This window comes from Dermacentor variabilis, chromosome 6, assembly GCF_050947875.1.
Source record: "Dermacentor variabilis isolate Ectoservices chromosome 6, ASM5094787v1, whole genome shotgun sequence".
Lineage (NCBI taxonomy): Eukaryota > Metazoa > Arthropoda > Arachnida > Ixodida > Ixodidae > Dermacentor > Dermacentor variabilis.
This window is the reverse complement of record NC_134573.1, coordinates 116,987,319-117,014,599: the sequence shown is the minus strand read 5'-3', so window position 1 is coordinate 117,014,599 and position 27,281 is coordinate 116,987,319. Positions and strand designations below refer to the sequence as shown.

The 27,281-nt window shown below is 44.7% G+C and overlaps 1 protein-coding gene across 2 annotated transcripts in view; it reads right to left on the bottom strand.

Annotated features, from left to right (window-relative positions):
- The window catches only part of LOC142585090 (ubiquitin carboxyl-terminal hydrolase 15-like), a 67,846-nt gene that overhangs the window by 17,614 nt on the left and 22,951 nt on the right, over positions 1-27,281 (bottom strand). For both annotated transcript variants that reach the window (XM_075695598.1, XM_075695597.1), the window contains exons 10-18: positions 26,681-26,839; positions 24,073-24,297; positions 22,156-22,239; positions 19,995-20,086; positions 19,793-19,858; positions 17,067-17,195; positions 11,587-11,657; positions 4,541-4,803; positions 1,546-1,808 (exon numbers count right to left, since the gene is read on the bottom strand). In XM_075695598.1, coding sequence (XP_075551713.1) covers positions 1,546-1,808; positions 4,541-4,803; positions 11,587-11,657; positions 17,067-17,195; positions 19,793-19,858; positions 19,995-20,086; positions 22,156-22,239; positions 24,073-24,297; positions 26,681-26,839 — 1,352 coding nt within the window. The remainder of the gene's footprint in view (positions 1-1,545; positions 1,809-4,540; positions 4,804-11,586; positions 11,658-17,066; positions 17,196-19,792; positions 19,859-19,994; positions 20,087-22,155; positions 22,240-24,072; positions 24,298-26,680; positions 26,840-27,281) is intronic.

Sequence of the window (27,281 nt, the reverse complement as noted above, 5' to 3'; positions counted from 1 at the left end):
CGTGGTTGTTTTTTTGCAATGACGAGTCTAAATTGAAACCTCCAGATGAAAAGGTTGTTGGAGACAGAGCACCACATCTGATGCTGTACGACACAAGGACGCGAAGGCGGCACCAAGTACCTAATTCGCCCTGTATTTTGAACACGAGGGCGCCGCAACAGGAGGGAGCGCACCAACACTATCATGATCAGTGGAACAGACTTCGTCATCTTGACAAGACATTACTCGCGTTAAGAACGTAAGATGAAGAATGTAAATACAGCAAAGATCTGTCAGCAGACGAAGAAAAAAGCATGCGAACACGTAGAGGGAAGCAGCAGCGGAGGCATAGTCTGGCTTCGGCAACTCCACTGCTTCGGTAGCAGTATGCCCCCTCGAAGAGGTAATTAGCGCCATCCATCAAGCTGGCAGGAAAGCAAATCCGCTTCCTTCCCTCCCTCCCTTCCTTGTAACTGCACTCCCCTCACACTCCCTCTTAACTCCCTCAGCTGCAATGGTCTCCGCACCGATGCCGCCAGACCCGCCAGCCCAGCGCCAGCTTGCTTCTTGAAGTTTCGTTTTGTGCCGTTATAGGGAAGCGAGTGTTGGCTGGAGTGGGTTCTTACGTGGTCCTCACTCACTGTGCGCTTGCGCGCCGCTTCACGGCTCGCACCGTTCATGCATCGTGCTATGGTGCATGAATGCTTCAAGAACATCAATTCGAACTTCTTTTATTTCCAACAAATTTTCGGGCCCCTTCGAGTTCGAATTGTAGAGATTCGACTGTATTTACACACTGCTACCAGAAATAGAATGGGGGAACCTTCCAACCATTCTGTTTATATTCCATAAAGTTTATATAAATATGCAGATACTGTATTGCTAAAAATAAATTCGATTTATGCACACTTCAAGGAAATTAATGCTTTAAATCTACATATACACAACACACAGCTGGCCACAAATATTTACAGGACATGAGATTTGCTAAAAAGCAGTCTGTATTATAGTTTTTATGACCTGCCCTGTAATTCATTAAATTGAAGCGATATGCCTTTACAAAGCACAAATTCACATTTGTTGTGAAACCTGTTTTCGGTAAATTTCCTTGGCTGACCATACAGTAAAGAAAATGTGATTGATTCATGCAGTTCAACACCCAAATCAATGCTAAAAATTTTAATGATGGGGTTTTACATGCCAAAGCCACGATCTGATTATGAGGCACACCGTGGTGGGGGACTCTGGATTATTTTGAGCACCTGGGGTTCTTTAACGGGCACCCAAATCTAAGTGCACAGGTGTTCTTGCATTTTGTCCCCATTGAAACGAGGCCACTGTGGCCAAGATTTGATTCCGTGAACTCACACCCTGCAGCAAAATGCCATAATCGAGCTATCATGGCAGGTAGACAACAAAGCTCCCATTTCTCATGTTCGAAATTTCACATAAAACTGAAATTCTAGAACTAGGTTCAGATCTGGACCCCTAGCTACATCTCCCACAGCCACAAACGGTCAGGCCAAGAGCCCGGCACAGCTTGAGAGGCGAGCGATATGGACGCACGTGATGGGGAAGTCAACGTGGGTGTCGATCTTGTCGCGCCAAAAGCGGTTGTAGGAGAAGCGCTTGAGGTGGATGATGAGCACTCGGGGCAGGCTCCACAGGTCGAGCTTCTTGGTGGCCTGCTTTTGACTGCGGCACGTGGGGCAGAACCAGGGGTCCTCGGCACCCAGCTTCTCGGTCGTCGTGAACAGCTCCAGACACTCGCGCAGCTGCAGCTGTCGTTTCACCGCTCGCTGGTGCACCGACTCGTGGATCAGCACGTCCTGCACCGCATGCACTCTTACCATTGTAACCGAAACTCTACATGTATGCTGTGGCGACAACAAAACGAGGGAGCACCTAATGTACTGACAAAGTAGCTCACAGATATTTGTGTACTTTACAATATGCAAACGAGAAAAAAGGGGGTTAAGAGAGGGGCCCGATTTTTATTAGTCATATCATAAGAAGCCAACAAACACTGACACCAAGGACAACATAGGGGAAATTACTTGAGTTCAATAAATGAAAATAAACAAACGATAGATTAATGGAAATGAAAGTGGATGAAAAAACAACTTGCCGCAGGTGGGGAACGATCCCACAACCTTCACATTGCACATGCGATGCTCTACCAATTGAGCTACTGCGGTGCCGTTTCACCATCCACTTTATTGGGTATTTATGTTTCCTAGTAGAACCCTGGGAGTGTTAGCCAGCACCACCACTCGCAGACCTTGGCAGCGGATGTGGAACGTCCTTTTTACCGCAGGCGTCATGAGAATGTGATCTTTTTGGGTGAAGGCATCTATGCTGCTGGATTTGAGACCCTTGTTATGCAATAAACAAGAAGAAAGGGGGTTAACCAAGGGGCCCAATTTTTATTAGTCATATCATAAGAAGTCAACAAACACTGACACCAAGGATAGCATAGGAGATATTATTTGTGTTCAATAAATGAAAATAAAGAAACTATAGATTAATGTAAATGAAAGTGGATGAAAAAACAACTTGCCGCAAGTGGGGAATTAGCCGACAATTGGTATAGCATCGCATGCGTAATGGGAAGATTGTGGGATTGTTCCCCATCTGCGGAAAGTTGTTTTTTCATCCACTTTCATTTCAATTAATTTATCATTATTGAACACAAGTAATTTCCCCTATGTTGTCCTTGGTGTCAGTGTTTGTTGGCTTCTAATGATATTACAACGTGCAATCCACACATGTGCAGAGACTGCCCATTTATTGACACTACACCAGAAATCTGTTGGCACACAAAGCTCTGCCTATTCTCTATCATGGGCAGCATTTCATTGCTTGCAATGACATGTTCTTCTGGGAAGTCCAAATGAAGTAGCGCATCTCAGGAGTAGTGCATCACATGAGTGGCACGCGAGTTGTGAAAGTTGCACCACGTGCTCAGGTTAAAACATTTCACCTAAACCAAAAAGCCATGTGTTTGAACCCTGCCCACGTACAAGGAGTTGTGTGATTAACATAACTTTATAACAAACAAAACGCATTACATGAAAACCCATTTGCGACTTGTAGAATAGGAATTGCTGTTAGAAACTGTCAGATGTTTGTGCTTATAAAGTTGTATACAAAAAATAGCCATTTAGTACTTTTTTAACTGCGCAGTTATCGAAAGTTGCTCCCACGGCGTCGTCCCACGTAGTTGCGCCGCGAGAAAAGTGTTGTGCTCAAAACTATGCTGCCCCCGCACTTCAATTTACTGTTGGGGACTCTAGTTATGATTCTGCAGATGATAGCAAAGCAGATTCAAGCTGTGACAGCAACAATGTTTTGAGTCAGCATGGGACATCCGCAGCTGTTCACTGGCGAGTTTCCTTGACGGCCTTGAGCGGTCTCCTTCCTTGTGCGCACTTACCTGCCGATCTTTTCGCACGACCTGGAAGCTCTACTGATTGGAAGCTCTACTGATTATCTTCAGGGTGCATACTTCGCTTGGTTATGATGAGCTGCCATCGGCAGCAAAGAAACTTAGGTTTACTTTAAGAAGGCCACCCAGTACTACGGATGAGTGCTAGACACTTTACAATGGCGTGGGATTTCTTTCTACTCTTCTCTGCAGAGGTGATAAAGACAATCTGCAAAAAGGCAATGAGATATGCTTGCATGCATAATCTTGTAGTTGCCAAACTACGCTGAAAGCGACCGGTCCTGGAAGAGGTGCATGACTCTAGACGAACTGGTGAAGTACGTTCCTTGGACTTCTCATCGGACCATCCTCAAAAGATGCCGGAAAGAACTAACTGCAAAATGTGTTATGAGGACTGCAAAGTTGAACAAAAACCAGGTGTTATGTGGGAAAAGTTTGGAGCGCATTTATGCTTCGCAATATCCAGGAACTGCTTCACTGCATGGCATGAGCGATGAACTGGTCTGTTTCTTTTTTGTATCCGAAGAACAGCGGTGTACTGATCATTTATTTTTTCAGACACTATTTATGGGTTATTTATCTTTAAAATGCATATTCTGAATTTCCTTTGATATTAATGTTTTTGTAGAGTTGTTTCTTTATTGTTTTTATAACTGGCAGCAAAAATGACGCTTTCTAGGATTTTTATGTTTTAACTAATACATTTTTTTTTTGTTTGGCACCATATGTTTTTGGAAAGAGCATTTCATTATGCACAATATGCTATGCTGCAATATGCGCTGGAATATTATTTGTAGTGTCAAATAATCTTTTTCCGAGATCTGTAAAAAACTACCATTTTCTCGCAGCAACAAAGAGTTAAGGTCAAAATTGTCAACATCACAGAATTCCTAGCAGTTCTCACCCTCACCTCCCTTTGTGAGGTCTAGGTCGACCTCGCGAGTTAAGAACTTGCCCGAGATTGCCCACCTTTGGCTTTGCGAACTGTTGCGTTTGTTACTGCCATGGATGAATACCACTTCAGGTCACATTTGTCCACAATCTGATTACAAAACATATTGACCAACTTTTGTAAAATGTTTCCAACTTTTAGATGAGCAAGAGGACACTCACGTCCGCTTTGGTCTCGTCGAAGTAGTGGGCGCGCACCTTGGGCAGCCAGTCGGCCCCCAGGTAAGTACGAGGTGCCAGCTGCAGGGGCTGGCCGTTGTCCACCAGGGTGGCCAGGTTGAGCGAGCTGTTCTCGTTGATGCAGTGCAGCGTGAACAGGCGCCGCTTCTTGTTCGGGCATTCCTTGGGCGGTGGCTCAGCAGTCGTCTCGCTGGCCATCTCCTCATCCACGTCTGCAAACAGCTCGTCTTCGCCGTTCTGAACCTCTGCGTTCCCCACCCCCAAGGGATGCCGTATGCATGAAGAGGGAGAGGGAGAAGAGGGACACGGGGCACCGGAGGACAGGCAGTTAAAACTGGCACTCCGAAAGCCACACACCAATGCCTGAGAGAGGGACAAAACTGCACTTGTCAAGCATTTAGTAGGGAGGCAACACATTAAGGCAAACATGTGATATCACCTCTCGTTCGTTTGACCTCAGTTTCGGATTTTTCACTTAATTCAAACACGGTAGAAAGTCCCGGTGAGAAACCATTTGTTTCTATGGAAGGAAAACTTGCTTAGTTTGAATGCGAAAGCATGCCGCATCGTTTAATTTGACCTCTACAGTGCCCCCCCCCCCATGCATGCACTGGTTACCAAAAGTTCGAAAACAAGAACTTCAGCAGACGGCGCCGCTGCTTCCCTAGGCACGAGTCTGTTTTACTTTTCTTTTAGTAGCCAATGCTCCTTCTGCCCATGAAGCCATTCTTTCCCGCTTCTTTCGTGTTGCGTCGCATTGAGGCAGGATGAAAATGTGTCGGTGGTTGAGTCATTCTTTAAGAGCAAGAATCAAAAAGACTATTTTAAGCAATGAAAAAGATTAATTAATTCATTATTCTACTGTTTATTCAACCTTTTGGATAATTCGACCAGATCTTGCGGTCCCGCATGGGTCCAACTAACGGAAAGTCAACTGTATGACACAAAAAGGCTATGGGCAGATTACCACTGGCAGTAATGGGGTCCGTTAAAGAGAAAACTGTTGCGTTATGTTAGGAAACGGACGGAGCACTGAGAACTGAGAAAATGGGTCTGTCCTATTCACACATACTTTATAGTAAAAGCTCCACGATCAATGCAAAAGTTGTTTCTTGAGGGAAAAAAAGTTAGCTGAAACACTCGCTTCATTTAACAGGCGGGCAAGTTGTTCAGAAAGTGATGGCACAAGCACTGGACCCAACTTCCACTTCTGCAAAGCTTGTTGCTTTCTTGATGTTTCATGCTGCTGTCTGGTTTAGCACTACCCAGCCTGGTGTTATAGGCTACGCGCATTATACAAATGCAGTTCTAAGCAGCCATATAAGTCGAAAAGTTTTTCGACACTCCTGTAAGACATTCAACACTTTTCGACACTCCTTCAGCAATATCTAATGGTAGTCTTAGAGAAGCAAAACTAATAAGTTTTCAGGGCCGGACAACAGCAGAAAATGATAAAAAGGGGCATTCCATTTCCCAGATCCAGAACTGCATGACAGGCATAAAAACTCTAAATCCTAGAAGAATGCCACAAGCAGCTGCAACTTGTATCAAATACAGTCGAATATCATTAATTTGCACATGGTTAATTCTAACTTTTGGTTTATTCAAACTGATGCTGTAGTCCCGTCAAAGTTATGTCTATTCCAATGTGTGAAAACACCCGGTAATTTGAATGCGCAAGCATCTGCGAAGGCTAATTCGAACATACTATGCTCCGACAATGCTCTCAGTAACGCGCCAAATCATGCGGTGGTGCCTTCGACCAGCATTCCTCTGACCCCGCCGTAAGGGAAGAGCTTAGGAGAGACCCCTCAATGCCACAAGCGGGAAAGGGGCAAAAAATGCGGCGTAAATTTGTGTGCAGGCGTGTGCAGGAGCACATCACTTGTTGGTGACGGGTGTACTATACAGTCAATGACCGATTTTCCAGATGCCCAATTTTTCAGACATGCCCAATAATTCGGACACCTTCGCGGCACTGCACCCCATAGAGTCAATTGCGCCCCTGTCACACGGGCACCCGCGAACTCCATTTAATTTCTTCGTCTTTACATCAAGATAGTTGCGCTCCATGTCACATGGTCTCCCTTGTGCCAACGAAGTTGGATGGAGATTTTGCTGAAGGGAGTTCGGCAATGATCATTACGGCTGGATGGAGTACGCTCGTTCCCGGGTAGCTACAGCTGTGAAGAAAACCACACTAATAACATCGTCATAACTCGCTTACTTACAAATGTTAGTGGTTTTTTTTGTCTTTTTGCCCTGCACCACGTAATTGGAGTTTTTAACTTGTTTTTAACAACATAGCGCCTGCACCCTCTACACCAATGCTTCACCATGCCGTATGGGGAAATGTTCCATCATCTCGTTTGTTTATCAGTTTTGTCACTCATCTGGAAGCAGTTGAGCTCACTGCGAACAGACACACAATTACACAGCATGGAATCACAACTCGAAGCGCACCAGTCGAATGTGACCCACGATGCCCACGCACGAAAGTGAGAGCGCAGTGTAGCCGGCATCGCTTTCAACTTCACTATGCTTGGAAAACAAATCTTGCAGTAACATACAGAAAACTTTCTCGCTGCGATATTTATTAGATTACATACCGCGTTAATGAAAAACTACCTTTAATGGCTACGGTGTATGTGAGCAGTTGCACCCAGCAGAAAGTATGCGCAGCAGTGCCGTTTCTGTCCCATGCAGCGTCCGACGAAAGCTCACATTGGGCCGTGTAGCACGGCCACAACTTCGTGGCTGAAAATCTGTTATGGAGTTTCATGTCAACGGAGTTTGCAGGTGCCTGTGTGACAGGTGTATAGGAACGTCTAAAATTTCGGATGCAAAGGGCCTTTGCCATCCAATTTTCCGGACTTTTTGCTATGACCGCAGGTTCGAAAAGGCGTTAATCAAAGCCACCACCACCGCCATTCTGATTATCGTGCTGCCTCGAACTGGCGCTCTCGCACACAGTTCCTCTGGCAGCTGTAGCTACACCACTGCAACGCTAGACCTAGCTACTTCGACATTCGCTACCAAGCTTCTTGCTGTTCGGTGCAGTGTTTTTCATTGAAACAATTCGCTGCTGTTAGCAATGGCGCCGACTTCGCCTTAGTAATCCTCGCCAACGGCTTCGGAGTGCGGAAAGCATAGTGCGTTGCATAATGCTGGTTCTCAAAAGTTAACTTCGCCCCAATACAGCAGTCTTACGCGGTGAAGCATACCAAAAGTTTCAAGGGGCAATAGTCGAGGGATGGGGTATGTTTCCTTCAATTATACACGCGTGCACCCGCCGTCTCCTATCACAGTATGAGCCCCGATACGCTTAATAACTGACTGCGTTTTTGTAAACACGTGCGAGTAAATCCTCTGGAACTTCCCACTCATGTGTTAGCTCAGTGTACAAGTGCCACTGCATGTGAGTCCTCCATTCAATTAGCTTTTTTTAATTCGAATGTCTTTAATTTGAACAAATTTTTGGACTCCTTCGAGTTCGAATTATCAAGATTCAGCTGTACTATCAATGTCACACTACACATGCAAGCCTTTACAGAAAGCTCTGTTCTGTATGAAAGTGCTCAGAGATTAAATCCTCTCCTCACAAATGTGTGGCACTTCCTTAGCTGCATCATCTAGTATTCAAGCTTTATGCCAATGCTTACTAGGGACCGACTTCATCTTCTTCTTGTTTGATCCCCTAATATTTTTCCGGCGTTTGCAAGACTCTGAAATATAACATACGAAACTACGTGTCCAGCGGAGGACTTGTATTTAAGTTAAACTGTATGCTCTGGCAAGACAGCAACAAAGTGCAAAAAGAAGGAGGAGAGTGACACGTAATGAGAAGAGGGAAGATTAGATCATAACAAAGAGTTGACTTATTTACTGACTGCATCTGCATTCTAAAGCAAGACCCAAGAAGTAAGGCAGCAGAGTGTTCCAGAATAATTTTGACAGTCTAATGTTCTCTAACGAGCATGGAAACAGAGGGCAATGATGGCCAACTGGTGGCAGCATGAGCAAGCGGGGTCAGCCACAGAAGTGGGCGGACAATGCCAAAGAAGGTTCAAATTCTAATAACGAAGGAGCAGGTGATGTGACAGAAATCACAGGAAGCTCATCGAATGATGATGACTCCATGCGCAAACAAAACACAGCTGACAGATGAAGATACTCGGGAGTTAAACACATGCCAAGAAGTTTCTCTGTGGCACAAGCCTTCTGCAAGGCACCCCAGGAGTGAGGTTAGTGCCTTGGGATGAGGCCAGCCTGCATCATTTTTCATGTGCCCTCCTTATAATTGCACAGAAGGGAATGCATGACCACTTCCATACAGTAAGCTAGAGGGGTGCTAGCAACAACAGGGCTGGTCCTGATGGCAAATGGACCATCCATTCAGAACACAATATGCAAGAACATAAAAATTTAATTGACATACAGGTACTATCATCTGCACAACACACATACTTTTAAGTGCTGATCAGGAGTATCATCCTGGACACAGGCAGACTTGTCAAATTCACCACCTTGCCACAGTTGATAGATTCACAGGGCTGCTGATTGAAAGCGTCATGCGGATCATTGTGGCACAAGACACAAACACGCGTCAAGCTGGTGGTGCTCCAGCGACCCGAGAGGCGTTTTGTTGTTTTCATATTGCATGGTGTTTTAACCCTTTGACAGTCAATGACATAAATATATGGCACCGCGAACAAGTCCAAAAATGGTCGATGCCGTATAATTATGGCGCCGTCTGTACGTTTAAAAAGCGCGCCAATTTCCAAACTTTTTCTTTTCCGTCATGTGCTGCCACTATGTGGGCATACAGGGAATATTTTTCGCGCGCCTCCCTCTCTCGGTTTTCGTTGCATGGTTTGTTTTAGCACTAGTTTGCTCCCCCGCGTCTATATACCACCGCTCGCGCATTGGCGTGCACGCGGGCGGGCGGCAGTTTGGATTTTGTTTTGCGGGCGGTTTCAGCTTTTTGCTCTTGCGAGACTGATGGCTATCTCGTTCCTAATCGCTCAAAGGGCGACCGCTTGTTTCTCGCTCGTTTAGTGCTCACAGGGGTGCGCATAGGAAGGATGCCACCGTGTATGCGTTTCAATTTCTTTTCTTTTTTTTGAACACTCGCGAAAACTAATTGCCCTAGCTGGTTGGCGATAAGATGAAGATTAGCGGAAGTTTGTCACACGTGTTGCTTTCTTTTATGGGCACACAACCAAACAGTTTTCCTGAGTGCGCACACCTACGCAGTTCGATTACGCTATGGACTATATTAGTGTAAGAGCAGGAACATTTGAGGCTTGTGAAATATTCTCATGTGTGGATTCTCAAAGCCTTGAACTATGTGCATAAAAATGCGTCAAATTTTTAATTCTAAGTTTATTTCTTTTTTTTATTGTTATTAATTAATGAAGAGTGCATATATGGCAAGGCAAAATATTTTGTTCTCACTTTACAGTCACCCTAAAAAGTTACGGTAATTTTTCTCGAAATAAGTCCACAAGAAGAATCGGAATATGCAATAAAAAAAATCGACCCTGGGCGGCCGCATATGGCGAAAAAAATCGACCCTCAAAGGGTTAAGGTGGAGATGGGAAACCGAAATGAAATCGAGCTCGTGGGCGACACTGGATGCCACCGAAGTAAAACGTGATGCCCACGTCAAGCCACCTGCAGCAGGGAACGGTGGCGCGTTTCGATTATTGCCTACTAAAAGCGTGCAGTACACCGTGCGGTGTAAAACAGATAGGTGAAGATGCTTATTGCAATAGGCTTGGCAGCAACGGCTGTGAATGGTGGCATGCAACGACCCTGGTGGTGATTTGCTGGTACCGAAATAAGAAACTGGGCATGCCGTCGTTTTCACGTGAGACGGGTGGGCTATATACCGTTATCAATCGCATGTGAACAAGAAAAGGCTTGAGGCGCATGCGATTTTGCGGCTGGAAAACGTGTACGATTGCAGTCTGCAGCAGAGAATGGCAGCGCATGTTGGTTATCGACTGTTAAAAAGCGTGCACTATGCTTCCGATGGCACCACGAACGGTCAAACAGATAGGCAAAGATGCTTATCGCAATAGGATTGGCAGTGACAGCTGTGAGTGCCACGTGCAACGACCCTGGAGGAGATTTGCTGGTACTGAAATTAGAAACTGAGTGTGCGGTGGCATTTTTACACGAGATGGGCGGGCGAGTATTAGGGTGAAGCTGCCACGGCAGGCAGCTATATACTTTTCTCGCTCGCATGCACCTCTCGCATCTTATTGTTTACATTGTTTACATATCATACGATCGCAGTTTGGAGACGCACTGAACGGTGCCGAAAAATCTTTTGTGGGAACATATAAACCAGGAAAAAATGGGCTGAACTCTACTGGGTCACTTTCTGTCTTCTCGTTTGAGATTGTTGGCACCGGGAAAATGTACTTAATGGGAGTGTATCAATGAGGTTCTACTGTATATTCTAGAGGCTTTAGCTAGTCTGCCATGATCTGCAAGGAGTAAAGAAATATGGTATATCAAATGCCATAGAAGACACTGAAGACGAGATCATATGGGCTGTTGATAGTGATATGGAGGCTTCCGAAAGCGACAGTGAGCAACGTCCACTCACTGCAGCTCGGAGGAAACAGATTTTCACCATTATTGTCTCTTTCACCATGAAAAATTGGTGCGTGAACAACCAAGGGCGTTGTATTTACAATTTCTCGGCGTGTCGCCATCAAAGGCATTGCACTTTTTACTTCTGGTCGTAAAATCGAGTGCATGTTACAATTGAAGGTGCATTATAGAATGGAGTATAGTACAGCAGTTGGTTCATCTTCACAGTAAGCTGAAACAGCGACAAAGAATAAAACCTGCACAACAGGACAAGCACTCGTCCTGTGGTGAGCATTTGCTTTCTTGTTCTTATGCAGTTGTGCTGTTCCAGCATACTTTGAACAACACAGACCATGAAGCCCACTGCGAGAGAAATAGACGCCTCCTTACTCAGCGCAAGTGGCAATGTGCAAAAAACTCACCTCCATTCTGTTCCTCCATACTTTCACTCTCGCACCACTTGTCACCCGGTTTCGGGGGTGTCACGTACCTCCTGGGAAAAAGCAAAGGAGGAGGTGATAGAAAACAGAATTCTGAGGTTTTCATGCACCAGAACCACGATTCTAATTACGAGGTATGCCGTAGTGGGGGACTTCAAATTAATTTTTGACCACCTGGGGTTCTTTAACATGCAACCAATGCACTGCACGTGAGCGCTTTTGCATTCTGTCCCCGCCCAAATGCGGCCGCCATGGCACGAATCAAACCTGCGACCTCAAACTCAGCAATTGGGTGATAGGGAAAGGGATGAAGAAGGTTCAGGGAAGGCAAAATATGGATGCCAGCATAGCCTATTACAGAAATTACTAGAAGAAAATTTGATGCCACAATAACTTCAGTTACCATACGAATGATGGGTGGAATATAGATTGGTCCAATATTCGTGCATGTAGCATCAGACATTCTTGTAACATTATTTATTCCACATCATCTTTCTAAATTTCGTAGCAATGGTGAAAACAGCATCTGTACGCACAAGAAATTATAGCAAATAGTTGAACTTAAAACACAATACATTTTGTTGAAGATGGCCAATTTGTGCAAAGTCAAAAAGTTATGTGAAGCCAAAAGGACCAAGTCTAGGCGAATCTGTACCATCATGCCTGTGCTTGCTAATATTTGAAATTTTTAAAAATTTTTAAAGGAAACTCTGTATGTGCAAGAGTTCACCCTCAGTAACGTTTCATAAAGGGCACTTCCGCAAAATGTAAAAATAGAGAAAAAATAATTATACAGACCCTAAATCTCCATGCATACGCTACATCTCATCTCCATACCATTCATCCAGAGTCTTCACCCAATCAAGAGATTGCTCAATGCTACAAAAATCCTGCACTGAAGTTATCAGTGGGACTTGTTCTTTTCCTGCCTGCTCACTGCTTTAATTTCCTGCTCACTGCTTTAATTTTCTATTGCTACCCTCCTTTTTTTTCTGTCAAGAGCTTTCTGGGGTGTTACGGGAAAATATTTACAAAGCATCTCAACTAATGGTTGTATGTAGTTCTTATACAGTATTTGTATAGGTTGTATTGGTTGTATGTAGTTCTTATACAATAATACAAAACGGGTGGGCCATGACTCCCAATATTTATTTATTTATTTACCCTCATGGCCGAAGCATTAAAGAGGGGAGTGGGTAGAGAATAAACACAGTGCATAGTAACATAATAATAACAAAATAATGATGAACATAATAAACATAATATCACAAAGCATGGTAAGGTATGGTAAATCCTAATTATACAATGTTAGCTAAGGCATATTTAAATCAGGTATTATCATTAATGGAAACAATGTCGGAAGAAAGGTGATTCTAATATTGTGAAGTTCGAGGTAAAAAAGAGTAAAGAAAGGTTTTAGTATGACATGGCTCGATACCAACCTTAAAGCGATGGTCAACACGGTTAGATATATAATGTGGCTGAAGAATGAATTCGTCACGGAGGGCAGGGTGATAGTAAAGCCGATGAAAAAAGTTCAAGCGAAAATTTTTCGGCGGGATGCTAGGGATGGGAGAGATACATCAGATTTCATAGAAGTTATACTAGCAGTGCGGTTATAACAGGAACAGATGAAGTGAGTAGAGCGATTCTGCACCATTTCTAGTGACGCAACCAAATTGTTAATGCTTGGATCTCAGACTGGAGTGGCGTATTCTAATTTAGATCGAATGAGTGTTTTATATAATAAGAGCTTTAAAGATGAAGGGGCTGCAGAAAAGTTACGGCGTAAGTAACCTAACATGCGGTTAGCGTTGTTAATTACCTTCTCAATATGCAGAGACCAACTTAGATTAGAAGTGATATGAACGCCTAAATACTTATAGGAAGAAACCGCAGCTAAAGGAGAGTTGTTTAGGTAATATGGAACAGGACTACTGGATGCGCGAGAGATACGCATCACTTTACACTTGTTAATATTTAATTCCATTAGCCAAGTATTGCACCAGTTAGGTATAGAATATCAATCTGACGAGAATGTCAGCATCGTTACCAGTAACTATTTCACGAAAAATAACGCAGTCGTCAGCGAAAAGATGAATATTAGAAGAAACTAAAGAGGGAAGGTGGTTAATGAAAATGAGGAAAAGAAGGGGGCCTAATACGGATCCTTATGGGACTCCAGATTGAACAGGACGTTGGTTAGAGGAAAATTTGTTGGCTACAACAAATTGGGAACAATTTGAAAGGAAATCTTTGATCCACAAATATAGACTACTATCAATATTAAGTTGACTAAGTTTATGAAAAAGAAGTATGTGGGAGACCTTGTCGAATTCCTTAGAAAAATCTAAGTTATTAAAGCAGAACATTTTTCCATGGGCTTCTGAAACAATTTTGCACACTGTATGTGGTGCTCAAATGCTTTGCTATCCTTTGTTAATTCTCTGGTGTCTAGCCACCCTACTATAGCTCATGTTCCAATATATTTTGCCTCATTTTGTTAGTTCTGTTCCAGTAGGGTGCCTTGCTATGACTAATGTTTCAGTTCTTAGGAGTCTCTTATGTTGGTGTTCCCTATGCTGCGGCCACAAAGGCAAGGTCCACCAGCAGCCAGGCTGCTGGTGATGCTCTTGCGATGCATGAAGTTTCATCACAAGAGCAAAGGCCAAAAAGGAAGCAAAAAAAAAAAAAAGAGCATAGCAGCGCAGCCCATTTCATTATATTAAATCAAATTACCGTGGCTACTCGAATCTAACGCGCACTTGTTTCTGATAAAACGGGGCCAAAAAGTGTGTGCACATTAATATCGAGTACAACCCTAAATCTGCATTGCCATGTCAACATCAGTATTTCAAAATGACTGCCTCGTACATGCTTCCGAGCTAGCTGCCTCTATGTGCTGCAGCAAGGTGTGCTTAGATTAGTCCACCATCTGTGTTTCCGTTTTCTGTGTTTGCTCTATCATCATGGAAGCACCAACTGCAAAGACATGTTGAGTTCATCATGATGCCGCAATTAAAAGGAAAGTGAGCACTTGTGCGGAAAAGGATGGACATCAAGCAGCATCACAGGCATTCAGAGTTCCTGAAGTGTTGTTAAACGGAAATATGGGCGGTGTGGGGTTCTCTCACCCGTATTCTTGGGACAAAGGAACGACAACACAGTAGTACGGACAAACACAAGGGCATTTATTGCACCTTTCAGAGATCAATGCTTGCTAGCCGAGTTGCTATCCCCAAAACATGCCGATGGGCGCGTGACAAATCTAGGAAGTCCGACTCACCGCGACCGGATAGCGAGCGAATATGTTCGCCCCATGCTGGATCCCAACGCCTGGTCGTTCGCGCGTACGGTCACGCGAACGGTGGCGCGTTCCAAGGCGGCCACGCGAGACGGCCTTGCAGAAGCATGGGTCGGCGCGCGCGCGGGACGTCGACGCTGTTCGCCGATCCGCGCGAGGAAGCGCCTTGTCTCCCGGCGCCCAAGTAACCCCGCCTGTAGCAGTGCAACACTCGCGCCATCCCTCACGCTGCGCTTCAACCACATCGACCGCCGCGGGCGTCACGCAGGCCACGCGGCGAAGCGGGATTGCAGGAGATGGGGGAAAACAAGATATCTGGGGACGCGCGAAAGTCGCGCATCCCCACAGCGGGAAGAAACAGAGTGGACAGGACAGACGCTGTCCTGTCCACTCCATTTCTTCCCACCTGTATTTCCGCTTAACAACACTACATGATGCACCAACTGGCCCAACAGTCTACGCTTCTGGAATTCCTGAAAATTGCGTGTGGGACTGGCAGAAACAGGAGGAGAGGCATTCTACCCCCGTAGCTGCTGTGTATGGTGCGACTGATTGCATGGCCCCATCTTGGAAGTGATCTGCTATGGGGACAGAGTCTATGCATCTAAGAGCACCGTGCTGTGTTCACGTTGAAGCGAGAGGCAGCATGAAGGTCAAGTCGCTAGTTCCTGCTACCGTACCTCTTCATTCCAACATTTTGATAGGGAGTTTCCACGGTCATCGAATGGGATACGTTCACGCTCGCTTCTGCGTGCGTGACACCATGCTTATTAATTTAGTTAAAAAGCAAGTGTTTACAAGTTTACACAGCCGATAAAAGTACTGTCCTTACTTCGTATAGTCTACTAATTTGCTATCATAATCGATGCTTCGCCTTTTGGGCGAAACTTACTTTTTTATTCATCACAACTTTAGTGCATTGGGAGTAAACCTGCTTTTCCAAACGAGAGAAAGTAGTATTTCTGTATGAATGCATGAGGTCCACAGTAATGTAAAGGAATTTTTTTTTGGTCACGAAAAATGTACGTGTTACAATCGAGGGCGCACTTGAATTGAGTAAATACGGTATGCATTTAAACGTGCCATAGCTGAGCAACAACATTTGGCAGGCATCTATGCCAAAGTGAAATCAAACAAAATTTACAAGAGTAACAGCACCAGCTAGCAAGGCTCTTTCTAGTGCAAGCCTTGCAACTCTGTGGCGCAAGCCTTCTACAAGACACACCAGGAGTCAGGTTAGTGCCTTGGGATGAGGCCGGCCTGAGTCGTTTCATATGCCCTCCTTATAATTGCACGGAAGGGAATGCATGACCACTTCCATACAGTAAGCCAGAGGGGTGCTAGCAACAACAGGACTGGTCCTGAATGCAATTGGACCATCCATTCAGAACACAATATGCAAGACCATACACACTTGATTGTCATACAGTTACTATCATCTACACAACACACATACTTTTAAGTGCTGGTCAGGAGTATTATCCTGGACAGAGGCAGACTTGTCAAATTCACCACCTTGCCACAGTTAATCAACTCACAGGGCTGCTGATTTCACTCAAAATGCCAACATGGCATAACCCGCGTTGCGAGAACATCTCAGAAATATGCAAGCCAATTGCTGTTTATAGAAGGCAAGCTGGTCTGTTTTACTTTTGTGCCATGCCAGCTAAGTGGAGCTGCATTGAAAAGCAAAGAGGCATTTGGGTTGTGAAAACCATTCGGTGCACCAGTTCTTGCTTTTGCTCTGTAATCAATGATGCAATAGAGCAAGACCTCATCAATTTTACCCTGTCACTAGTTGAGAAAATTAGTTTGTAGCTTTCCAGATTCAGGAGATGTAGGCATCATTCTGTGGCATGAAACCCTTATCAAATCAGTGATACATGGCCACGCAGCAGTTGATTTGGACAAGCCTCAGAGCACGGCATCTGATTTACGCTATCACCGCCCGATAATCGCTGTCACCGCCCGATAATCGCTGTCACCGCCCGATAATCGCTGTCACCGCCCGATAAATGCTAAATGACAAATGCTTGCAAAGTAATCGCAGCAACTCTTTTTGCCTTTCCCCCCCCCTCAACCTGCTTTTTTGCACCGTGTGCAAGCAGCATTCACATAGGAAAGCAAGGCTGAAAAACAAGAGGTCATCAGCACTCACACGAGGCACTTGAGGATTCGCTCGTAGAGCATGTCGTAGGTGCAGTCCTTGGCAGGCACAGACACAAAGAACGGGTAGCTGAACAGGTGGCAGCTTGGTACTGCCCGGCTGTTGGTATCGCACTGCGAGCTGGAACCACCACAGCAGACACAAGCAGATGCAATCGAATGTAGTTGCATTAAGACAACAGAGAATTAAACAAGCTTGCAAGAAACCAGCACAGAAAATGTTATGTCTAATCAATATAGTGTCGTGTTTTGTTTTCTCACTTAAGTTCTGTACCTCCATTGCATTGCACAAGACTAATTTTGATAGGGAATAAAGACGGGAAAAATTTTCCAACATATTTCACCAAATGTGACCAAATGAAGATCCATTAATACGACTTGAATAAAAGGCTTAGAAAAAGCTGAAGGAAATATTCACAGCAATTTGTTTATAACAGCCCGCTTTATAAGGCCCTCCTTAAATATGTACAGTCAACAGCAGAAGTTAACGCACCACAGGAGCCTGTACCAAACTGCCTCTTTTCGCCACCGCAGCAGTGCGGCACCTGTAGCCGACAGCTGCTCTAGGCCGGAAGCGAGCCATTGTTTTTTGCCGCGGTATAAATTTTCTTACACTGAACATAGTTTTTCTACTTCCTCATTCTCATGCGAAGCACAGTGGCAGGCAATATCAGTTCCAATGATACTGTTCTCGACACAGAAGCACGTTTCCACAGCTGTCAAAGAGAAAAATAGAGAAGCCTTGCACCAAGCAAGAAAATTGACAAGCCAGCGAACAACAAAAGGACATTTCCAGCCTAGCACTGCTCTTGGAAGCTGCTCACACAACGGAAGTGTCGTGAAGAGGCAGTTTGGCATGCGCTTGTGTGGTCTGTAATCTTTTTCGGTTGACTGTAAATCCTCATAGGACTTGGCATCGGAATAGCGAAGTATGTGGGCTAAAATAAACCTCTGTATTTCATGCTGACAATGATGCCCATGTTTCACAGCTTGCACTGACCCTGCTATGAGCCTGAGCTCTACCAGCATGAGGGTGCTAAGGCTAGTAATGAAGCCCTGCAGCAGAGGACTGCCTCCCTGACACATTCATAGCACCACCTATGCCACCTTTCGAACAGGCATTGCTGCAGGAAAGTAGCCAATGCCCACTACAAGCATGCGGCCTGCATTACTTGTTTGTGCCATGACCTATGTTTTACGATTGCTGAGAATCATCCAGGATTTTAAAACTGTTCTGCAAATGAGTTAAAGGACCTGCATGATAGTTACCTCAAATCTCCTTAGTTTCTGCCAAAAATATATTAAGGCGACTAATGAGCCTTCGATGGCTCGTGGGTCAGCAAACCCGTTGTTTATCGTTATAGCACCAAAATTCAAGCAAACCAACTTCGAGATATGGGCGAACCAACCATATCTCCAAAGAGGATTCCAACTGACACTGTGATTGTTGAGTTGAACCTACTACTTCAGGTGTTAAGGCAAAGTTAATCATGATAGAGTTAAAGTACTCGAACCCACAAACGCTGGCGGGAGAAAAGTACAGTGGAGTTTCGTTGATACGATTCTGAATATGTGTTTTTGAATACTAATATGTTTTTTCTCCTTTTCTCAGCCAACGTCTCATAGGAGCCATATATTTTAATAGTTACTGCAATTGAGTTTGTACGTAAAATTAGATAATATGACTGCAGAAGTAGGGTTTTAGTGGTATTTCTAAACTTCATAGCTTTATATTCCAGTGTACTAGCTTAAACACTTATTAACTTATTATTCTTATTCGCTTATTATTCTAACAACCCAAGAATGATGTGTTAAGCCACAGCCACACTGGAGGAGAAACGGGTGCGGTGTGCCACCAGTGGTAAAACGCTGCTGTGACAGTGTGGTCACATTGACTGGCGGTACGCCGCTGATCAGTTGACTGAAAAAATAGCTGCTTCTTTTTTAACTCCCAAAAGAACTTTTACAGACAATGAAAAAAAGTTTGGTGCAAACTGACAAGCTAGTCCATCACTGCTGAATAAAACTGTGTTGGCTGGGGTTCGCGTGGCGCTGAGTGATGCTGTTCCATATAACTTCTGTATAACGTGTTATGCAGAGCACTGTCACTAGACACCAAGTGGACCTTTGCTATTGAGTTTGTCACTGAGTACCCCTATTTCCATATTCTTTAGGGCTTGCTTTGGATAACACAATTTTCAAATCACACATTATCTTCTGGTTCCGTATAGATCGTATCAATGAGATTCCACTGTGATAGGAACTAACAATGCATTCGAATGAAAATGTCACGTAATGTGCAGCCGGCGTCACCCTCGTGTACAGCACGGGAACGGCGGCCTCCATGGTTCTCAGGAGCCAGCCAGCAGCGTCTAACGGTAGTTGCTTGGCCCAAATATGCCCAGCTCCCATTATATGTCATGCCCACAAGTGAGCATTAGACGTCGCTGGCTGTATCAGGAGCACCCTGGAGCCCGCCGTTCCCGCGCTCTACATAAAGGTGACGCTGACTGTAATAAATGTTTTGTCAGCGCACAGGCTTTCACCTTCATCCTGTTTAACGTATGCTAAGGTGACTGCCAACATTTCTTTTAAAGTCAATACTGCCTTCTTACAATTTCTTCCCTTCCTACTATAAATTTTTCTAAAACAACTTCCGCACACGAAGGAGTTACCAAGACAATGAAATAAGAGAAACAAGAGGAACTGCTCACCCACCTTTTTTCCCGCATATAGACTGGCAAAAACAATGTGGAGTTATCCAATGGCTGCGGCATCTCATACCTGCCCATAAGAATGAAAAAAAAAACAAAAGAGACAGAGAGAAAGGAGGACAAAAACATTATGCCAACCACGAAGACAAGGCAGGCAAGACAAATTCTGTGCCAGATTAGTCAGGCGAAGAAAGGTGGGCACTCACACAAACACGTCACTCCGTTCAAGAGTGTCCACCTGATCAGAGTGTGTAAGCACCCTGAGAAACCGGTGTTTGTGAACTTCCGTCACCACGAGCTGCAATGCATGAAAGCATGTAACATCTGTAGATACATACAGACCTGAAAGCATGGAAGAAAGTAAAACAGCGCAGCAATGGCTTGGGCCAATGTTCCATCTCCAGAAAAGTATGCAAACACATCTGGATTTTATTAGAGCAGCAACTACTGTATAGTTAGGCCAGGCCCATCTGTTCTTTTAGCTGAAACGTTTGTAATATCTTAGGTAACAGGTCGAAAAAATCCCTGCAATGCTTTATTTAGCCAAAGCCATTATCTTTTAACGAAGCAAGAGATTGGTCTCGTGAAATTCCTTGGTTGCAGATGGCAATTTTATATCTACAGAACATGCCAAGTTTTATTTTTCCATTTTGTACCATTTCATTTCAGTGTGTCGGGCGATTCTCAGATTTTTTTTACAGCAATCAGTATTTGGCAGAAGGCAGGGAGCCAGGATAAGCAGAGTGGCTAATGGTCCTTGTGGCCCACGCCGTCTGCAAGACACTGCTTTTGAGCGTGCGCAGTGTCTTGGGATGAGGCTGGCCTGAATCGTTTGATGTACCCTCCTTGAACATCACAGAAGCAATTGCAAGATGCTTCCATGCGGTAAGGCAGAGGGCGTCTTAAGCTTGCCGAGTCGCCATTCCAAAAATGATGTGAACTTTTAAGAAATGGACCAGAGCTCTTCCATCGCACACCAGTTGCAAAACTTCCCAAAGGCCTCGTTCTGACTATGAAGGATGCTGCAGTGGGGGAGGGGGCTCTAGATTGTTTTTTGATCATCTGTGGCTCCTTAATCTGCACGCAAAAGGACGGTACATGTGCCCGTTTGCATTCCACCCAATCAGAATATGGCCACCACAACAGGGAAAGGAACCGGTGACTTCGCACTCAGCAGTACAACACCACTGCCACTAAGCCACTGCGGCATGTTGGCAAGCAATCTAAAAGAAAATCCAGACAAACCGATTTTTCAATTATTTCTTTTTTAGTTGAAGCGGCCATTTTAAGAACCTTTTAATGCCTTTCATAATGACAATGAATCCTATCCTATCAATCACAGGTGAGGCAACAATCACCCTCCCCCTTCCCTCGCAAGCATGCCTGGAGTTGAAAGCACAGCATCAGAACTGGCATGACTGAGAAACTCTGAAGAAGCACGCCACCAGCTAAATTTAGCTAGAGCATGACAAACAAATTGACTGACCATGAAGAGGCAGAAACAACTTTCAAGTTCACATAAAAAAAAAAAAAACATAAGAAGCAACATCCTGACAGCCAGCAATGATACTATTATGACAAAGGTACCTTACGCTCCTGAAAAAGGGCATTGAGAAAGAAGGTAGATAGAAGTCAGCACACGATTCTATTGACATAATTTGAAACATCCACAGTTTTCAACAAAAATGCCTCCCTTCCTCAGATGCATCAACCACAGACTGCACAAGAGTCAGCTTGTAGGGAACTACACTGTGTGTGTGCTGACATTAGTCAAAGGTGTCCCTCTTTGTACTTCCTTTTCTCTGCGCACTCCTTCAGCTATTTTAAATACACTGTGCACAAGCACAAAAGCTACTTGCGAAAGTTAACTTGACACAGCAGTGTGGCTTTCATGCTGAGCTCCAAAACGCTGGAAAACGCTGAGCCCACTTGGAATAGCGAACTAAGTGAACCAGAATGAGACTGCAAGAGCATCCGGAACATTTGAGTGTGGTTGCAGGCAGCAAAAACATTACAGGAACACAAAGCACTCATGTTTTGCTGTTCCAGACTCCTTGTCAAGTTCACACTGGCCTGTAACCATGCCTGTAAACATCGTCAAGTGTGCATGCAGTCAGTTGCATCTTTGCAGATACGCATGTGGTCAGGTTGTTCACTGCGTGAAAGGGTGCAGAGAGCAACATGTCCTTTAAATCCCCCCCCCCTTTTTTTTCATACAGTTACACCAGGTTCAACTTAGTTTAAAAAATAAAATAAACGGTTAGGCATTGCAAATGCCTTTTGTTTTAAGTTATGGTGGGATCAGCAGTTTTAATTAAGCAAGACTGGTAGCTAAAAGAACGCACAGAAGTAGTCGTTGCTACTGACCCTGTCGGCTGGGATGTCCATCAACCGAGATATGGAGTTGCACACATCCTGGATGGTGCTCATTTTTGAAACAGTCACCTTTATCTGCAAGGGGATCAAAGCGAGGTCAGGAGTGAAATTAATTCCTGTAACAAGAAAATGAATTCAACCCACCACACTAAAATCATTTTTAACGGTAATACAGTGCAATCTCGTTAATTTGAACTGATGCTGTGGTCCTATCATAATTTTGCGTAAAGTAAAAACCTTATTAATTTGGCCCCCATTAAGAAATTCGGTTAATTTGGTCATACCATCTGGTACCGTCAAACTTGTACATGAACCCATGGCATGAAACTCGTTAACTCGGACATAGATGATCGTACTTCGGCTAATTCGGACAGTTGCCGGTGCTCAGAAGCATATGAGACATAAGATCGGGTGGCGCTAAGGGGAGTCCAAATCACAACGCAAGCGATGGCGTCTTTGAGCAAATCATATTTCACGGACATCAAATGTGCATTTCATGAGCACCACAAATCAACAAGAGTGCACCAAGGCCTAAGGCTGTTCCTGGCGTTCCTGTTGCTTTGTGGTGCTCGTGTTAACCTGCACATTTATATCTGGTTGTCATCCGAGTGCGCGAGGTTATATATTGATGTATTTTTGAAATAAACGCCAGTTGGAAGACGGCCCTTGTCCTTGTTGCCTCTCTTGTGTTCTGTGTCCCCTGTTGCGTTGGTTACATCATGGAATACTAGCTAGCCCATTCTCACACCTTGCTTTAGCGTAAATGCTGAGCTGCGAGCTAACACAAACACAGTCACCAACAGATAATTCAGACTGTATGGGGACCGTCAAAGCACCCAATCGAGTGAAAAGTACCGGATTAGCCAGGAAATTAGTGACGTGCTAGTCACGCGAAATATCATGAAACTGAAAGTACCTTTGAAAGTAGTCATTTCAGAATAAGGCCCAAGTTTGTCAACGCATTACTATGTGCACATACACTTGCCCTTGGCCTAAATTGCCTGTACTCGCGCTTTTCTACCAATGCCTTTTATGTTACTATTCCTTTCACGTTTTTTGCGCTTCCTCAGTGGTGAGAGCGACACTCCAACTGCATTATTAACAGGATCAGCTGGCCATGAAATGTGGCTGGTAAGAGCAGAAGGGAACTTGCACACCAAATCACACAAATCGCAAATGCAGCCTTTGCAGACATTACAAAAATTCATAGTAGCGGTGGCCTTTACAACTTAGTGGCTTGTACATATTGTACTGCAGTTTGGGCACGATTGATGGGTACTAGATCAACTAGGCTTCAATAACTTCGGTTTCAAGGAGATGCGAGCGAGATGGCTGAAGATGTATCAAAATGAAAATATAGCTATTTCTGCTTGACTCGGCAGCCAAATTAGAACACAGTATTGCAAACATAGTCTGAATTATCACACCACGCGCTGTGAGCTGTCCAAAATTTTGGTTGTCCTTATACCTCAAGTCTATGGAGCCTGTGGTGGTGCCACGGAGCTGTCCAAATAATCAAACATATCTGAATAACCAGTGTCTCAACAATCTGTCAGCAAGTGTACAAGCTCTGCTGTAACCAATAATTATCACAGATCTTGCATTTTGTTTCATTTAAGTAGTACAATATACTCACTAAAGCAAAGCATGGCCAAGATTTACTTTGTTATATCTGTGCTCGTTACAGTGAGGTGCATCTGCATTACGGATTACTAGATGCAACAAAGAAAATCTACAATTTGGTTGACAATGCTTTATTAAAGAGATGAGTGGCATTCCTTCTGCTTGCATCAAGCTACTGAAGACTATGTAAAGGAAACATCTGCATAAAAGGAGCTGTGCTAAGGAATGCAACCTCTACGCCAAATATGCCAAAAACCTTCCGGCTCCCACCAGAAGGTCCCCTACCTTGATAGGTTTTTCAAAGGGGTCTGCCCGAATGAGGATCAGCTCAAGTGGCTTCTCCTTCTTGTAAGGCAGGGGCAAGGACAGGTAGCAGAAGGGGTCAAACGTCACCGACAGCTTGTGGCAGTCTGGGCACACCAGCGTAGACTTGAGCAGCCCGTGAAAGATGTCCACGATTATAGAGTTGTTGCGCATCAGGTAGTTCTGCCACGCCTCATGCGCCACCACCTAAGGACAAAGTGCGAAAGAAGGACAGGCGCAAAAGCATTCAGGACTCGTCATAACCAAGCAGCACAGCCACCACTTCACCGAGGTGAGGCTTCCCTTAAAGGGCCCCTCGCCAGGTCTGGCTATTTTGTGCTGACAAGCGTCGTGCATACAACGCACGGTAACAATCATGCCTGCTAAGTATTACAGTGAAACCTTGTTAAACCGAGCTCGCAAAAAAGTATGTACTAAACAGTAGTACTGCTTAACTGAAATAGCATAAGATCGCCCACTTGCCTGTCAAAAACAGAACTAGGAGAAAGTGTGATGAAAGGGCAAAAACGTGCAATATTTATTCACTTCACGCGACAAAAGTTATTTTCGTTTCATGCCGCGGTGGCCTAGCAGTGACGACAGCAGCCTCAAACGTACTGAAGCTGCAAGCCAGCTATTCAGCCAGCCCCCTCTTCTCGGCAAACACTCGCTTGGCAGATTCCTCGTTGGCATAGCAAATCCTCCATGCACGGACGCGGTAGTACTTCAGAAATCGCAGGGCACCTTTTTAATATCGCGTTGCTGTTCTTGTCACAACAACTGCATTCACGAGATTGATGCAACTCGCATCTTCTGCCACTGTCGGGCCTGAATCGCCGTGCTGTCGCATTCCGTGTCATCCTCATCACTGTTGTTAGGAGACACTTTGGCAACAACAGAGGCAACGAAGGCAAAAAGTCGTACCTTGAGCTGACATCTCTTCACGGTCACAGCAGCGCCGCTGAGCAACTTCTTTGCATTCCAAACGACACACACGTAGTCAACGGTATATCCCTGTCGCGTGCCAGCACCAACTTCGTGCCCTGTTCGATAGCACGAGCTATGTCCAATTTTTCTATGCTGAGCACCCGGTGTTTCTCGTCCGAGATTCGGCATGATGCGAGTCTTAGCTTGCACGATGCCACAACACTCGCTGGCACGGCACCGAAATGATGTTGATGTGGCTTCACGCGCAAATGCACAGAGTGCTTGGAGGCCTTGTTCTGCCGGACCACCCGTAGGGAACAACGAACCACCATGATTGCGTAACGAAAAGTGGAAACACTATGCATTAACCGATACGTACGCAATAAGCTGGTACAGTTTTTCCGGATACAAAACACATTATGTTAAACGGCCGCTGAGTCAGGGATTTGACTATTACTGTGAAAGCGAAACTACTGTTTAGTGGGTACGGTTAAACGAGGCTTTACTGCACACATTGCTATGCACTGCAGAAAGAGCTGAAATTTCAAACCGAACGCCATTTGCCGTTCTCCTCCTGGGTGCCGCACCCCTAGCCGGAAAGTCAGCATCGATCACACAAGTGCGCCTATGTAGATCACACTGCTGTGATGTCGTTCGTAGCGACACATGACTGACAATTATTCGAGGCAATATCTATTGTTTGTGTAATCTGTCGCTTCAATAGACAAATTAAGGTTTAGAGAAATAATAAAGCACACGAACCGAATGTCTGCGTGTTCTTGTTTTCACACTGCAGCAAGAGAGGTGCACTTCCATTTTGTCTGCATGTTCCTGCATCGTGCAGTCACGCGCACAGAAAATAAAAGTATGGCATTTTTTACCGTGTTCTAACGCACAATCATGCTCTATGAACCGCTTGTGTCTGCCTCAGGACTCACGTAGCACTGACCTATACCGCTAGTTAAGTCCGCGCTCATGTGGGCACCGTATCTTCAAAGCGATCTGCGATGTGGACAAAGTGTGCACCCACACGGGTGCTGTATCTTGAAAGCAATCTGCGATGTGGACAAAGTGCACCCAGAGCTGGTAGCTTCATATGTGTTGTGCTTTCGACGTTTAGTTCATGTTGAAGCTATATATAGCACGAAGGTGAACTCTCACGTTGCTGCGGCCGCACTTATCTTGCTTAATTTGCTATGGCAATCAATGCTTCGCCTTTCGGGTGAAACTGTTCGTTTGTTCGTTTTTTAACTTTGGAAGTTCATCACTCACCCTTTGCAATAAAGTTGTTAGACATTGCGACAAAAGTTTCAGAAGTAGGGCGTTTAGAATATTACGGACTTCGGATCAGGGTCCATTGTAACGAGAGTCGACTATATTCCAAACTATACACACAACCCTTGCGGTAATGTCTGCCTTAATACATCTGTTGAGTTAAAGTACAAGGATAAGCTTTTCCAGGCAAGTATTACAGACCTGCAGCTAAAACTCCAACCTTCACAACCCAGATTTTATTTTCTATTCTGAATACTGAAGTTCACACACATTGCTTTTTCATGCCTTAGAGACAAGCCCCTCTTATGAAGCACTACTTCAAGGAAATCCAACACAAATGATGCATGGCTTTCAGAATTTGGTTGTGCCAAGCATTCACATAGCACACCTCGTCAGGCCGTCCATCATTGTCCTTGAGCTCGATGTAAGGTTTGTTGATGACCCTGTTGAGGTCTTCATGAAGGCCATCCAGAAGAAAGGCCATCAGCTCCTGGCAGTCCTGCTGCTGGAAGCCAGAGAACTGTGGTGCGAACCGGCCCACCGCCATCTGCAAGATGTGCCCCTATCCACTCAAAAAACTGTGCATATGATCATTCTTCGCTCATTTTAAGATACTGTCATCATCATCCCATTTTATGTCCAATGCAGGACGGAACTCCCTCTCAACGATTTCTAATTACCCTTGTCTTGCATGAAATGGCTCCATCCCACACCTGCAAATTTCAGAATTTCACCATACCACCACCTCTGCCATCCTCTCTTGTCCTTCAATTCTCTTGGCGCGAAACATGATTGAGAGCACTACAATTTGATAGTGCATGAGCATCGTCACATGTTTTGAAAAATATACCCATTTTGCAGGAAGAAAGCACCATACAGAAGGTACGTCAGAAGAAAGTGGACCAAGCATTTCTGCACTCCCTGTAGAACATAATGAAACCCACTTGGGCCTAAAGTGAATATTAAAAGAACTTTCATAATTCATTGCA